This window comes from Mauremys reevesii, linkage group 6, assembly GCF_016161935.1.
Source record: "Mauremys reevesii isolate NIE-2019 linkage group 6, ASM1616193v1, whole genome shotgun sequence".
In the NCBI taxonomy this organism is placed as follows: Eukaryota; Metazoa; Chordata; order Testudines; family Geoemydidae; genus Mauremys; species Mauremys reevesii.
The window spans coordinates 77006903-77019736 of NC_052628.1; the positions used below are offsets into that span (position 1 = coordinate 77006903).

At 40.4% G+C, this 12834-nt stretch overlaps 1 protein-coding gene across 4 annotated transcripts in view; it reads left to right on the plus strand.

Moving 5' to 3' along the window:
* Positions 1-12834, plus strand: part of ADAMTS19 (ADAM metallopeptidase with thrombospondin type 1 motif 19) — a 381231-nt gene that overhangs the window by 98166 nt on the left and 270231 nt on the right. For 2 of the 4 annotated variants that reach the window (XM_039544208.1, XM_039544211.1), the window contains exon 3: positions 12500-12596. The exons of 1 other annotated variant lie outside the window; for it this stretch is intronic. In XM_039544208.1, coding sequence (XP_039400142.1) covers positions 12564-12596 — 33 coding nt within the window. In that variant the 5' untranslated portion in view covers positions 12500-12563. Of the gene's footprint in view, positions 1-10650; positions 10705-12499; positions 12597-12834 lie in introns of all 4 variants that reach the window. One more of the 4 variants, XM_039544210.1, reaches the window with a different exon arrangement.

Below are 12834 nucleotides of genomic sequence, written 5' to 3' on the forward strand. Positions count from 1 at the left end.
AGTTATCCTGGTTATGTGAATCAAGGACAGTAGAACTGTACTTGGCATTTTATGATGAAGGGACTCGCCCTCAACTAAGCAGCACTTGCTAGGCAAGGGATATGAGTTCCAAAGCCCAGTGAGTTGAGAGCGGCTGGGACAGGTATATGTACTTGGTAGTATGGGCTCTTTCTGAGGGTACCAAGTACTACTTTGGGTCCTTCTCTCTCCATGGTATAATAGAGCTAATTTTCACTCAGTGGAGAGTCTTGTGAAGTTCTGTAGAGCTGAAATCAGTGATTTCTAGGTCTAAGCATTAGACCTACTTTGGGTTAGTGGTTCTGAGTGTGCTAGCACTGAGGGCCCCTTACTAATAGCTGAAATCACTTAGAGCTGAACTTACTTTAAAGCACTGAAGTTAGTAGGAGCTGAAATCACTGAGAGCTGTGTTAAGGGATGGGGGCTGAAGACAAGTTGGTGAGCAGCTAGCAGAGAGGAGCGGATAGCAGGGTGGCTGGTGGAGAGGCGTAGCTGGCAGTGAAGACTGCAGCAGAACCCCAAGGAGAGGCATGGCAATCGGCCATCAACCCAAGCAGCGGAACATGTAAGATGCCCTCCATACCTCCCCTGACTTCCACCCAGGCTGGGAGGTAAACTCTGCAGATGAACTTCTGAACTCTGGGGGCTACACTGACCAAGGTCAGAAACTATGGGTGGGGTGACTGTTGGGTTGCTGGACTTAAGAGCCTGAGGGGAAAAGGCAGGGGCAGCTCTAGCCATTTCGGCGCCCCAAGCATGGCGGCATGCCGCGGGGGGCGCTCTGCCGGTCGCCGGTCCCACGGCTCCGGTGGACCTCCCGCAGATGTGCCTGCGGAGGGTCCGCTGGTCCCGTGGCTCCGGTGGACCTCCTGCAGGCGTGCCTGCGGATGCTCCACCGAAGCCGCGGTTACATATAATATCTTGTAAAAAGTTTTATATTTGAAATTAACTTGTGTATTGGTTTTGTTTCCTAACAGCATGTTTTACGTGGGTGGGTGGGTGGGTGTGGTTTTGTTTGTTTTAATTTCCAAAGGTGGTGCAGAGTTGTTTTGCAGCAGGGATTTAAAAAAACCTCCCGCAGGCGTCCCTGCGGAGGTCCACCGGAGCTGCCTGCCGCCCTCCCGGCGATCGGCACAGCGCCCCCCCCCTCCCCCTCCCCCCGGCATGCCACCCCAAGCATGCGCTTGGCGTTCTGGGGCCTGGAGCCGCCCCTGGGAAAAGGACACTGCCAGACTTACTTGGGGGTGGGTCTTTTGCTCATGGTTTATGGGACTCCTGTTTGTGGTGTTTCCCCAACATAAGGCCACATTGTTTCCCTCCTTTATTAAAAGGCTTTTGTTACACTCAGACTCTGTGCTTGCGAGAGAGGAAGTATTGCCTCATAGAAGCACCCAGGGGGGTGGTATGTAATTGTCCCAGGTCACTGGGTGGGGGCTTGAGCCGGTTTTGCATTGCGTTATTGAAACGGAACCATTAGATACTGAACGCGGCCCTTGTTGCTGCCAACTCTCACGGGCAGAAGGGTTACATATAATATCTTGTAAAAAGTTTTATATTTGAAATTAACCTTATGTGTATTGGTTTTGTTTCCTAACAGCATGTTTTACGTGGGTGGGTGTGGTTTTGTTTGTTTTCATTTCCAAAGGTGGTGCAGAGTTGTTTTGCAGCAGGGATTTAAAAAAACAAAACAAAACAAACATCTCTGCTACTAAGGTCTGCTTGGTTGCTAAGAATGAGCAATCCCTATATACACCTCTACCCCGATATAATGCTGTCCTTGGGAGCCAAAAAATCTTACTGCATTATAGGTGAAACCGTGTTATATTGAACTTGCTTTGATCAGATGGAGTGCACAGCCCTGCCCGCCCCGGAGCACAGCTTTACCATGTTATATCCGAATTCATGTTATATCAGGTCACGTTATATTGGGGTAGAGGTGTGTGTGTGTATATATATATATATATATATATATATATATTGGCAGACATATATTAGAGCATAAACATATTTTATTCATTTATATGAATAAATGAATTATATAGGAATGTTTAAAAACAAAATAGATATTTAAAAATACACATTAAACATTTTACCATCCATGCCAATTCCCCATTATGCTTGGGCTTCCCCCGCTACATTCCTGCAACCTTCATATGGTCTCTCCCAACCACTTTCAGCATTTATAGCTGATATACATATGGACACTGACACCTGAGGATTTAAAAGCTAAATGCAGTAGAGAGAAGGGCTCACAGTGGATGGATGTAGGGGCATTAGGGTAAGAGAGATTATGGAATGGAACCTGATGCAGGACATATGAGAAATGTATGGGAGGCATGGGGTTACAGGAGGCCATGGTGCACACATGATACTGCAGGACTAGGGAAGAAAAGGAAAATTGTTTGTGTATAGGAAATAAGTGGGGGTTGACTGGGTGGGGGCTGAGAGAGGAAGATGAAAAATAGATCAGCAAGGAAAGCTACCTCTTAGAGGTCAGACAGTGTAGGTGAAAAGTGAGAACTGCCAAAAGCCAAGCAGAGTTGGACCTTGCAAAGGCAACTAAAATCAATAATAAAAGTCTCTTTAGTCATATTAATACAAAGAAGACAAGGAAAAAGGTGGGACTGCTAAACACTGAAGATCAGGGGGATCTTAAAGATACTGTAGGTAATGACCAACACCCAAATGAATACTTTGCCTCAGTAAGAGGCAATGAGGAGCTTTTAGGGTATGGCAGGGTGGCTAATAGAAATGAGGATATGGAAGTAGAAATTACCACATTTGAGGTAGAAGTCAAACTTAATCATCTTAATGGGACCAAAGTTGGGGGCTTTCATAATCCCCATCCAAGAATATTAAAGGAACTGGCACGTGAATTGCAAACCCAATAGCAAGGACTTTTAATGAATCTGTAAACTTGGGAGTCACACCTTATGACTGAAGAATTGCTATTGTAGTACCTATTCTTAAGAGAGAGGAAAAAGTCATCTAAGAAACTACAGGCCCATTAGTTTGACCTCAGTTGTATGCAAGGTCTTAGAATAAATGTTGAAAGAGAATGTAATTAAGGACATAGAGGTAAATGGTAATTGGGATAAAATAAAACATGATTTTACAAAAGTTAGATCATGTTGGACCAACTTGATCATAACTGATTATTTTTATTTTTTTAGACAAAGGAAATGCAGTAGATGTAATCTACCTGGATTTCATGAATGCATTTGATACAGTTCCACATGGGAAATTATTAGTTACATTGGAGAAGATAGGTATTAATATGAGAACTGAAAGGTGGGTAAGGAACTGGTTAACAGGGAGACTACAATGGGTTATACTGAAAGGTGAACTGTCAGCCTGGAGGGAAATTACTAATGGAGTTCCTTAAGATTTGGTCTTGGGACCAATCTTATTTAACATTTTTATTAATGACCTGGCACAAAAAGTGGGAGTGAGCTAATTAAATTTGTGGATGTCACAAATTTGAGAGGTATTGCCAATATGAAGGAGGACTGGAATATCATGCAAGATGATGGATAACCTTGAAAACTGAAATAATAGAAATGAGTGGAATTTTAATAGTGCAAGATCGTGCACTTAGGGACTAACAACAAGATTTTTTGCTATAAGCTGGGGACATATCAGTTGTAAGTGACAAGGGAAGAGAAAGACCTAGGTGTATTGGTTGATCACAGGGTGACTGAGTTGCCAATATGATGTGGCCATGTAAAAGGTTAATACAATCCAAGGATGCATCAAGCAAGGTATTTCCAGCTGAGATAGGGAAGAGTTATTACCATTATACAAGGTGACACCTCATCTGGTATACTGTGTGCAATTCTGGTCTCCCATGTTTTAAGAAAGTTGAATTCAAACTAGAATAGGTGCAGAGAAGGGCTACTATGATGATCTGAGGTATGGAAAACTTACCTTACCAGAGGATACTCAAAGAGTGTGGCTTGTTTAGCCTAACCAAAAGGAGGCTGAAGGGAGATATGATTTTTCTCTATAAATACATCAGAGGGATAAATACCAGGGAGCAAGAGGAGTTATTTAAATTAAATGTGAATGTGGACACAAGAACAAATGGATGTAAACTGGCCATCAACAGGTTTAGGCTTGAAATTAGATGGCTTTTAACCACCAGAAGAGTGAAGTTCTGAAACATCCTCCCAAGGGGAGCAGTGGGGGCAAAAAACCTAACCAGCTTCAAGACTGAGCTTGATAAGTTGATGGAGGGCATGGTATGATGAGGATCCCTGCAATGGCATGTGGCCAATCGGTGACGGCTAGTAGCAAATATCTCCAATGGCCAGAGATGGGATGCTAGATAGGGAGGGTCTGAGTTACTACAGAAAATTCTCTCTCGGGTGTCTAACTGGTAGGTCTTGACCACATGCTCAGGATCTAATTTATTGCCATATTTGGGGATCAGGAAGATATTTCCTCCCAGGTCAGATTGGCAGAGACCCTGGGGAGTTTTTGCCTTCCTCTGTAGCATGGGGCACGGATAACTTGCTGGTTTGAATTTGAGAAAATGGTGGATTCTCTGTAACTTGAAGTCTTTACATCATGATTAGAGGACTTCATTAACTCAGCCAGAAGTTAGGGGTCTATTACAGGAATGGGTGTGTGTGGTTCTGTTATGTGCAGGTCAGACTAGGTGATCACAATGGTCCCTTCTGCCCTTAAAGTCAATGAATTGAGATCTGGTGAACTACCTGTGATTCATCAGCATGCAGCCCTTCCCCAACTCCAGTGCCCCCAGCACAAACACCAGTTTGCCTTAATATTTCCTCCTAATCCTACATCCTAGCTAACCCCACTATGCCTCCTCTCCTCAGCCCAGCCTCCACTCCCACTACCTAGCATCCCAGAGTGGTGCTACATGATGTGTCCCATGAATATAGGGATTGAAGGGGAATATGGAGGAAGCATGGGAGAATCAAGATGATGAGAAGCAGGGTTGGGAAAACAGGCATTTGGCTGGGAGGTGTTTAATTTAAAAAGTGGTCTGCATCTGAAAAATCATGATAGTGAAGGGAGGGTGAGACTTGGATTTTGCAGAGTCTGTGGTCATTTTAGTCAGAGAAACCCAAAGAAATACATGGAAAACAGGACATAATATCAACAAGCGACAATTTTTAAATGTATCCTCTGAAAAAAAAATAGTGAATATTTCACTGAAATGGTTACATGGGAAATCATTTGACCTGCAAGAGTTTCTTTGCCAAAATTGGAGATGGAATTCAGTCAGTAAATTGTGTAAGTGAGGGACTTCAATCCTGCTTTAAGTGAAAATATCAATGCAACCTTAGCTATAGACTCACTAGCAATGGCTTTATAATAAAATACACAACAGAAAAAAAGCTGCACATATTTATAACAAGAACAGAAGATATGCTTGCAAGCACCATATTTTCAGTATTCAATACTAACTACAGTATGAGTTACATGAACAAGCAAAATGCATACATTCAAAGCTGTTAGTGATCAGGAGAATCTTACCTTTCCTCTTTACATTCTATGAGTTGCAGTCAGAAACAGGACCTACGATTCTGTTGAGCAGAAATATATTTAAGGGACTGAGGTTGCACAGGGTTAAGCAGTGCTTGTGTGGGTGAGTAATGGACTTGGGCTCTGCAACAGGTGCTCAAGCTGGCTCAGCAAACCTGGAAAGTAAATATTGCATCTTGCATTGGTTTGCTCACCATGAGCTCACGCCTCCCCCACCCACTGTGTTCCCAAAAGTTACTACCATGAAAGCTGTATGAAGGGGAAGAAGGGGCAGGTGGACAATGAGTGTATCCTGAAGGAAACTGGCAGGAAACTTGGACTGCACAAGCAGGTGGGCAATCATCATTTTTCTTCAACAAAAAGTTCCAGAACGCTACTGCTGTTTTTTGAGTTCTGCCTATTTGCCAAGTGTGACCAGAGTAGGTAGCAATTCTGCCGTGAATGTGAGGCATGCAGCCTGCCCAGTTATGTAGTCAGCCTTTCACAGGCACCAGAGAATGGGAGCCTTTTCCTAATTCTCAATGGAACTGAACAGACCTGTGACGTTCCAGTACACTAACAGCGATGGAACCTAATTATTACTAAACTGAGTCTAAAATGAAGTTACAATATCTTTACATTTCCTCTCCAAATTTTTACATGTGATGGTCTTCTTTAAGCTGTGGCTTGGTTAATATTTTTGGCCACCAATTATTTTATGAAACAGTGATGGATAAAAATACTCATTATTATTATTAAATCAGTTATTGTATTATTACTAGATTATTTCTGCCTCCACCATTCTCTTTCTTTCCCTTTCTTCTTTGCCTCCTCAAACCTTTTAAAGGTAGTCTGTTCAGACCTTTCTGTTATAGCCCCCTTCCTGCTAAGAAAATCTGATAGTGAGAGAGAGATGGTTACAAGGCAGACACTGTTTTGCAGTAACATTTCTTAGATTTCTGGCATAACTATTTCTTTGCAGTAAATGTATGTTTTCCATCAGAGTTTACTCTAACATGTGGCCTAATCTTCTTGATATTTTGCCCAACATATTATGAGCTCAAGCTACTATTTCTTTCCTTTGTACAAGCCAATAATATAAATGCTAGAGCAAATGGTATAAATCCCAATGAAAACACACATCTATTTCATTGGTATTATTAGTTGCCAGTGGGAATAAACATATTTCTCCCTTTTGAAGAGCTCATTCGCTTCTAAGAAAAACCTTTGTAACCTTAAATCTTTTAGGACCTGAAAACAAAAGATTTCATTTAATATTTTTGGGAGCCTCTGCTAATCTTGGCTATGATGAGCCCTGTGAGCTGTCCTTCAGCCCACGCAGTTTTAGATGTTTGCAGTTAATTTAGAGTGTGTCCATTAGTGTCTGTGTCCAAACTGCAGAAGGGTGTTGGTTTGGAAAGCAACTGCCTGAACCTTCTTAATGAACTCTTTTATTAGATCATTCCTGTCCGCAGTTTCACCTTGCCATTTTTATTCTTACCTTCTACTCAAGACTCACTAATGGAGGGCCTTGTTTGGACAAGATATGGTACACACACAGATAACCTCTTAGTATCTTATTGCCATCTGCAAGTGCAATGTGCTGTAACAGTTGCATATACCAGTTATCTATTTCAACCTAGCAGTTCCATTTCACTTGAGAAACAAGAAAAGGGGCAAGAAAGATTTGTGTAAATACATTTACACACTCAAACAGTTACATTTTAAACACAATGATTTTCGTCCTAAATATAGCGTGTAATCTTGGCAGTACTCGTGAATTCATTCAGATTTCCTGACTTGTAAACCTACACACACTCTATAGATATATATATAAAATTTGACTGCAGTACAACATGAAATAAATCACATTTGCAAGTGGATTTAAAAGGTCATTAATGATTGAGAGTGTATTTAAAACAAAATTAATTTTTCAGATTATAGGCTAAAAATAATTACAATAACTGTCATTCAGTTAAATGTTGCTGCTGTCCTTCATGGCTGAAGATGACACTGATGAGAATATTAAATCTTGTGAGTATGACACTAGCTAAATAGGCCAATGAACGAGTGGCAGTCCTGTCTTCACGGACTGCATGTGTAGCTTGATATCAAGGAAGAGATTACAGCCTGTGCTTGCTGAATCTGCTGCTGTTTACAAATCAGCCTCTGTGCTTCAAGATCCATCCTGGAACTAATCCTGTACCGAGTAACCTCATTATTGACTCTTATTCTCTAAGGAAAAGGATAAATGGACACAAATCAGACATTAGGAATGGCAATATACAAAAACCTGTAGGAGAAGACTTCAACCTCCCTGGCCACACAATAGCAGATCTTAAGGTGGCCATCCTGCAGCAAAAAAACTTTAGGACTAGACTTCAAAGAGAAACTGCTGAGCTTCAGTTCATCTGCAAATTTGACACCATCAGCTCAGGATTAAACAAAGACTGTGAATGGCTTGCCAATTACAGAACCAGTTTCTCCTCCCTTGGTTTTCACACCTCAACTGCTTGAACAGGGCCTCATCCTCCCTGATTGATCTAACCTCGTTATCTCTAGCTTGCTTCTTGCTTGCTTATATATACCTGCCCCTGGATATTTCCACTGCTTGCATCCGACGAAGTGGGTATTCACCCACGAAAGCTCATGCTGCAAAACGTCTGTTAGTCTATAAGGTGCCACAGGATTCTTTGCTGCTTTTACAGAACCAGACTAACACGGCTACCCCTCTGATACTCATTATTGACTGTTGCTCGCCAGCATGATCTATCTGTTGCTGACAATTCCCAGCTGTCGACATCCATGTTACACTACTTTAAGTTATGTTTCAGTGTTTCCTTGAAGTGTTTGTTCTGGATGCCTTGTATGCAGTTACCCACTTTCAGTTCACCATACAGCAACTGCTTTGGCATTCTTGTGTCCTTCATCCTCAACACATGACCAGCACAGTGTAACTATGATGTGATAAGCATGGCTTCAATCCCTGTGGAGAGGCTGCATTTCAAAACTTCATTATTGGTAACTTTATCCTGCCATTTGATGCAGGGTATGGCATGCACATGTCATAAATGGAACTTACCTAGAAGCTTGATGTGATGCCTGTAGCGGGTCCAAGTGTCGCACCTGTACAACAAATTGGACAGCACAACCACTTTTTAGACTTTTAGCTTGGTTTGAAGTTTAATACTGTGGTGCTGCCAATATCTGCCTGCCAAATTATCATGGCTTTGATTCAACTTGTCAGCTTCTTGTCTATAGTAGCATCATTTGACAATGTGTTGCCAAGGTAGCAGAAGTCTGCAACAGCATTCAGCGGCGTGTTGCTGGTGGTGACTATTAGTTTCGTGTAAGTTTTCCTGGAGCAAGTTGATGCATGACTTTTTCAGATTGATTGTCAGCCAGTACCTTCCAGCAGATTCAGTGAATATGTCTGTAATCAACTATATCTTGAGTATGTGCCTTTAGGCCACTGTCATCGGCATACAGCAGCTTATGAACAATTGCCTTAAAGACCTTTGTGGAAGATCACTGCCTGTTCAGGTTAAATACTTTTCCAGAGGATTGGAAACATATCTTGATGCCAGCATTCAGGTCTCTTGTAGTGTCATTGAACATTGCTGTGTAGCAGAGATTGAACAGGCTTGGATGAATTACATAGACCTGCTCAATACCATTAGTGATAGGAAATGGGTTAGACAGAACACCATCTACACAGAATCATCTGAACATTCTGCTACGAAATAGCTTCAGAATGTTGATGAATTTTTCTGGACAGCCAAACTTACATAATAGTTGCGAAAGTCCAGGTCTACTAACAGTGTCAAAGGCTTTAGCCAGATTGATGGTTACAGCGTAAAAATCATGTTGCTGTTCTCTGTATTTCTCCTGCATCTGACAAAGCTACAAATATCACAACTGCCATTCCTCACATTGGCCAGAAACCACATTCAATTCCTATAGCATGTGATTAATGAGTTATTAATAGTTATCTGAATATGAATATTCTATTATTTGATCTGAAGGAATAGTAATAGAATAGAATAATTAATGCTGAAATATGGGATATCCATGAATAAAATTACCTTTTATTTACAAACTGAATCACTCAATATGATTTCAGACTTTTATAACTATAAAAAAGTCATAAATAGCACAACTGTTGATATTTGAAGAACAGTTACTGCACCCTTTGTCTCCTACTCTCAGCTTCAGATCTTTACCCATACCACCAACCGTAAGCTAGAAAAGCATCCTGCAATTAAACCATGCAGGCAACTCTATTTGAATTCTGTAGGTGGAGTAGCTATGGGATCAACTCCTGAGTTCCCTATTTAAAAACCTAATTGGAATCTATAATATGCTGGTAGATTGTCAGATTTTGTGTAAATGAAGAGTTCTTCTGTTAAAACATTGACTTCAAATGCAATAACCCTGCAATAAGATTCGGAGGAATTACTGCTGAATCATGATGATCAAAGAGAGAAGCTTATGTTTAGATTTATGTTGTGTTATTGCATTACAAGTAGGATGACCAGACAGGAAATGTGAAAAATGGGGATGGGGGGGAGTAATAGGAGCCTATATAAGAAAAAAAACCCAAATCAGTACTGTCCCTATAAAATCAGGACATCTGGTCACCCTAATTACAAGTGAAGCCAAACTCCAGGAGGGGAGTGAGTTTGGAGACTAATTCAGGATTTGTTTCCTCTGTTCAGGATGGTGCAGGACTCATTCTGTTCATGTCTGTTCCTGTTTTAATATTAACATTAGAGTGGGAATATGCATATATTTCTCTCTTCTGTGACTGAATAGATTGTGCTCAGTTGCTCACAAAATAAAGACATGTCCCTTTCAGACAATGAAAAAGGTTGGAAAATTTCAGCCCAGAAGTCGATACTTTCATAAAGTTGTGGATGTGATCCTAGAGGGCTATAATGGAAAGTGTTTTACAACCTTAGCTAGTTGCCACTCTTTACCATGATAGTATGTAATTTAGTACAGCTCTGACTTTTTATAATGTGTCCTAAGGAGTATGTTCTGGCAGGCACCACTGTGTGTCCCAGAAACCCCACAAGCAGCAGCAAATATTTGAGGTGGAAGTGTCCAATGCTATTTTGACTTCCTTATTATCTTCAGAGAGGCTGCACTGTAGGTGTTTCGTCACAACGTTCTTGGGGAAGACATTTCCAGGTAAGACCTAGGATTCAGGGGGTATAGCCTGCAACACTGTGTACACGTGTCCTCAGAAATGGATTCTGTTCCACGCACTCTGTGCCACACAGATTATTCATGTTTATATCATGCAGAAAAATGTGCATGAGACTGTTGACAGACAGAATATGGATGCACATGACTGTCCCAATCTTACGCCCACTTCAGTGATTGACAAAACTTTGGCAAAACTCTTATTGATGTAAACAGTGTAGAATTGGACCCCTATGCTATTTTGCACCCTTGGGCCCAGTCCTGTAAAGTACAGTACAATGACCACTGAAATAATGGAAATCTTTTCATTAACTTCAATGTGTATTGCTTGTTGATACAGAATAGGGAACTTGTGTAGTTTAATAGATGATGTTGCATCAAATTCTGTTCTGAGATATCATTGTAACTGAGAGCTAAATTTAGCCCATAGTCTCTGTTCTGATTCTTAATATACTAAAACCTTTAACTCAGTTTGCATTCTTGGACCTTGCTTGTGACTTTTTAAACATTAGAGCCTTGCAGTATACATACTTGAAAGATGAGAATTTATACCATTTTCACCCATTTAAAATCTTTCTATACTTGGTTGAATTCTGATTTTCATAGCTATTGTTCTTACATTTATTGGAATGCTTCTGTTCTAGAATTAAGAAGAAATTAAAAATATAAAATTGAAGTACATCTCTTCAAAAGATTATGAAGACATAGACTGAACATTTTATAACAAACTACTTACATCAATTCTCTTTAATAAAAATGCTTTCTAAAAATAGTCACAAAAGTCAAAGTTGAACCTGGTCAGCTTTAATTTTTGGGCTGAGCCCGGGACCTTCCCTTATGGCTAATCTGCACTCAGACCCTCCACAGATATTAATCATTACCCCGAGATCACTCTGTGTATCCAGAGGGAATGCCATTCTTTCTTGGAAAATATAACTTAATTTGTCCATATAAATAAACAGAGGTTTTGTATGATTATTCCACTGTGGCATCTTTTTGCACATGGTTAAAATAATGTAAACCCTCTGAAATCAATAAAATAAAATTGTAGATATTTTTATGTACATTTGAGAACTTTCCAGCTTGGTCATTATAACAACAGCAGAAACGTGTAATAAATAAGATGCATTAAAAACATTGGAATTGTTCAATATTTACTAACTTTATAGGGGGTTCAGTTGACTCTAGTTCTACATAAGTTGTGCCCTAGTTGTTCAAGACAAAGACCCTCAGGTGACTATCGATAAATTTAACTACTCTGTCATGCTGTTAATAACAACTGCTAAGTATTAAGGTTAACATTACTGTAATACGTATAGGTCACATTATCCAGGACTTTGATACATTACTAGAATGCTTGATGGTTTACCTATTATAACTGTATTGACTTCACTGAAAAAATCACTTGCATTGTAGTGACATACATAAACACTTTTTAGCAATGAGGTGACCTCAGCCTTTCAAAGAGGAATTATCTCTTAGCACTGCAATATATACAATATTTTGAACTTAATTGATAGTATCATTTTGTGGTACAAACCAATTCCATATCTCTGTACATGTTCCATACTATGAGTGAAATCCTGGATACATTAAATCAATGGTAAAACTCCTTTTGGCTTCAGTGGGGTTAGAATTACATCTATGTGTCCAGTTATGTCTTTATGATTTTTTCCAATTTTGACTTAAATAATAATGTAAAATAACTTCTGAGATTTATGTCATCTAAAAAACTTTCCAGTTGTAGGAAATTGCTAACCTGATCTTGTTTCTCCAACAGTGGAAAGGTAGATTGTTCTGGGCAACTTTAGCGTCCATATGGATGATGACTCTTCAAAATTTTAATGGCTCCAGTGTCAGCCATGGAACTAACTGAGGTAATTATTGACCCTGTGTATATAGTGGGTCACTTGCTGGATTGTGAAGGTGATTGTCCACATCTCCCTTTGTGGAAGGGTAGGATGACTCCTTCACTATAGAAGTGATTGATGGGACCTTGTTCAAGAAGTCATATCTTCTCACATTGGTGACGGGAGCTGAGAGGGTCCCAGAGCTCAGGCTGCAGCCCAAGCCCGGAAGCCTACACTGCAATGAAACAGCCCCTCACCCCAGCCC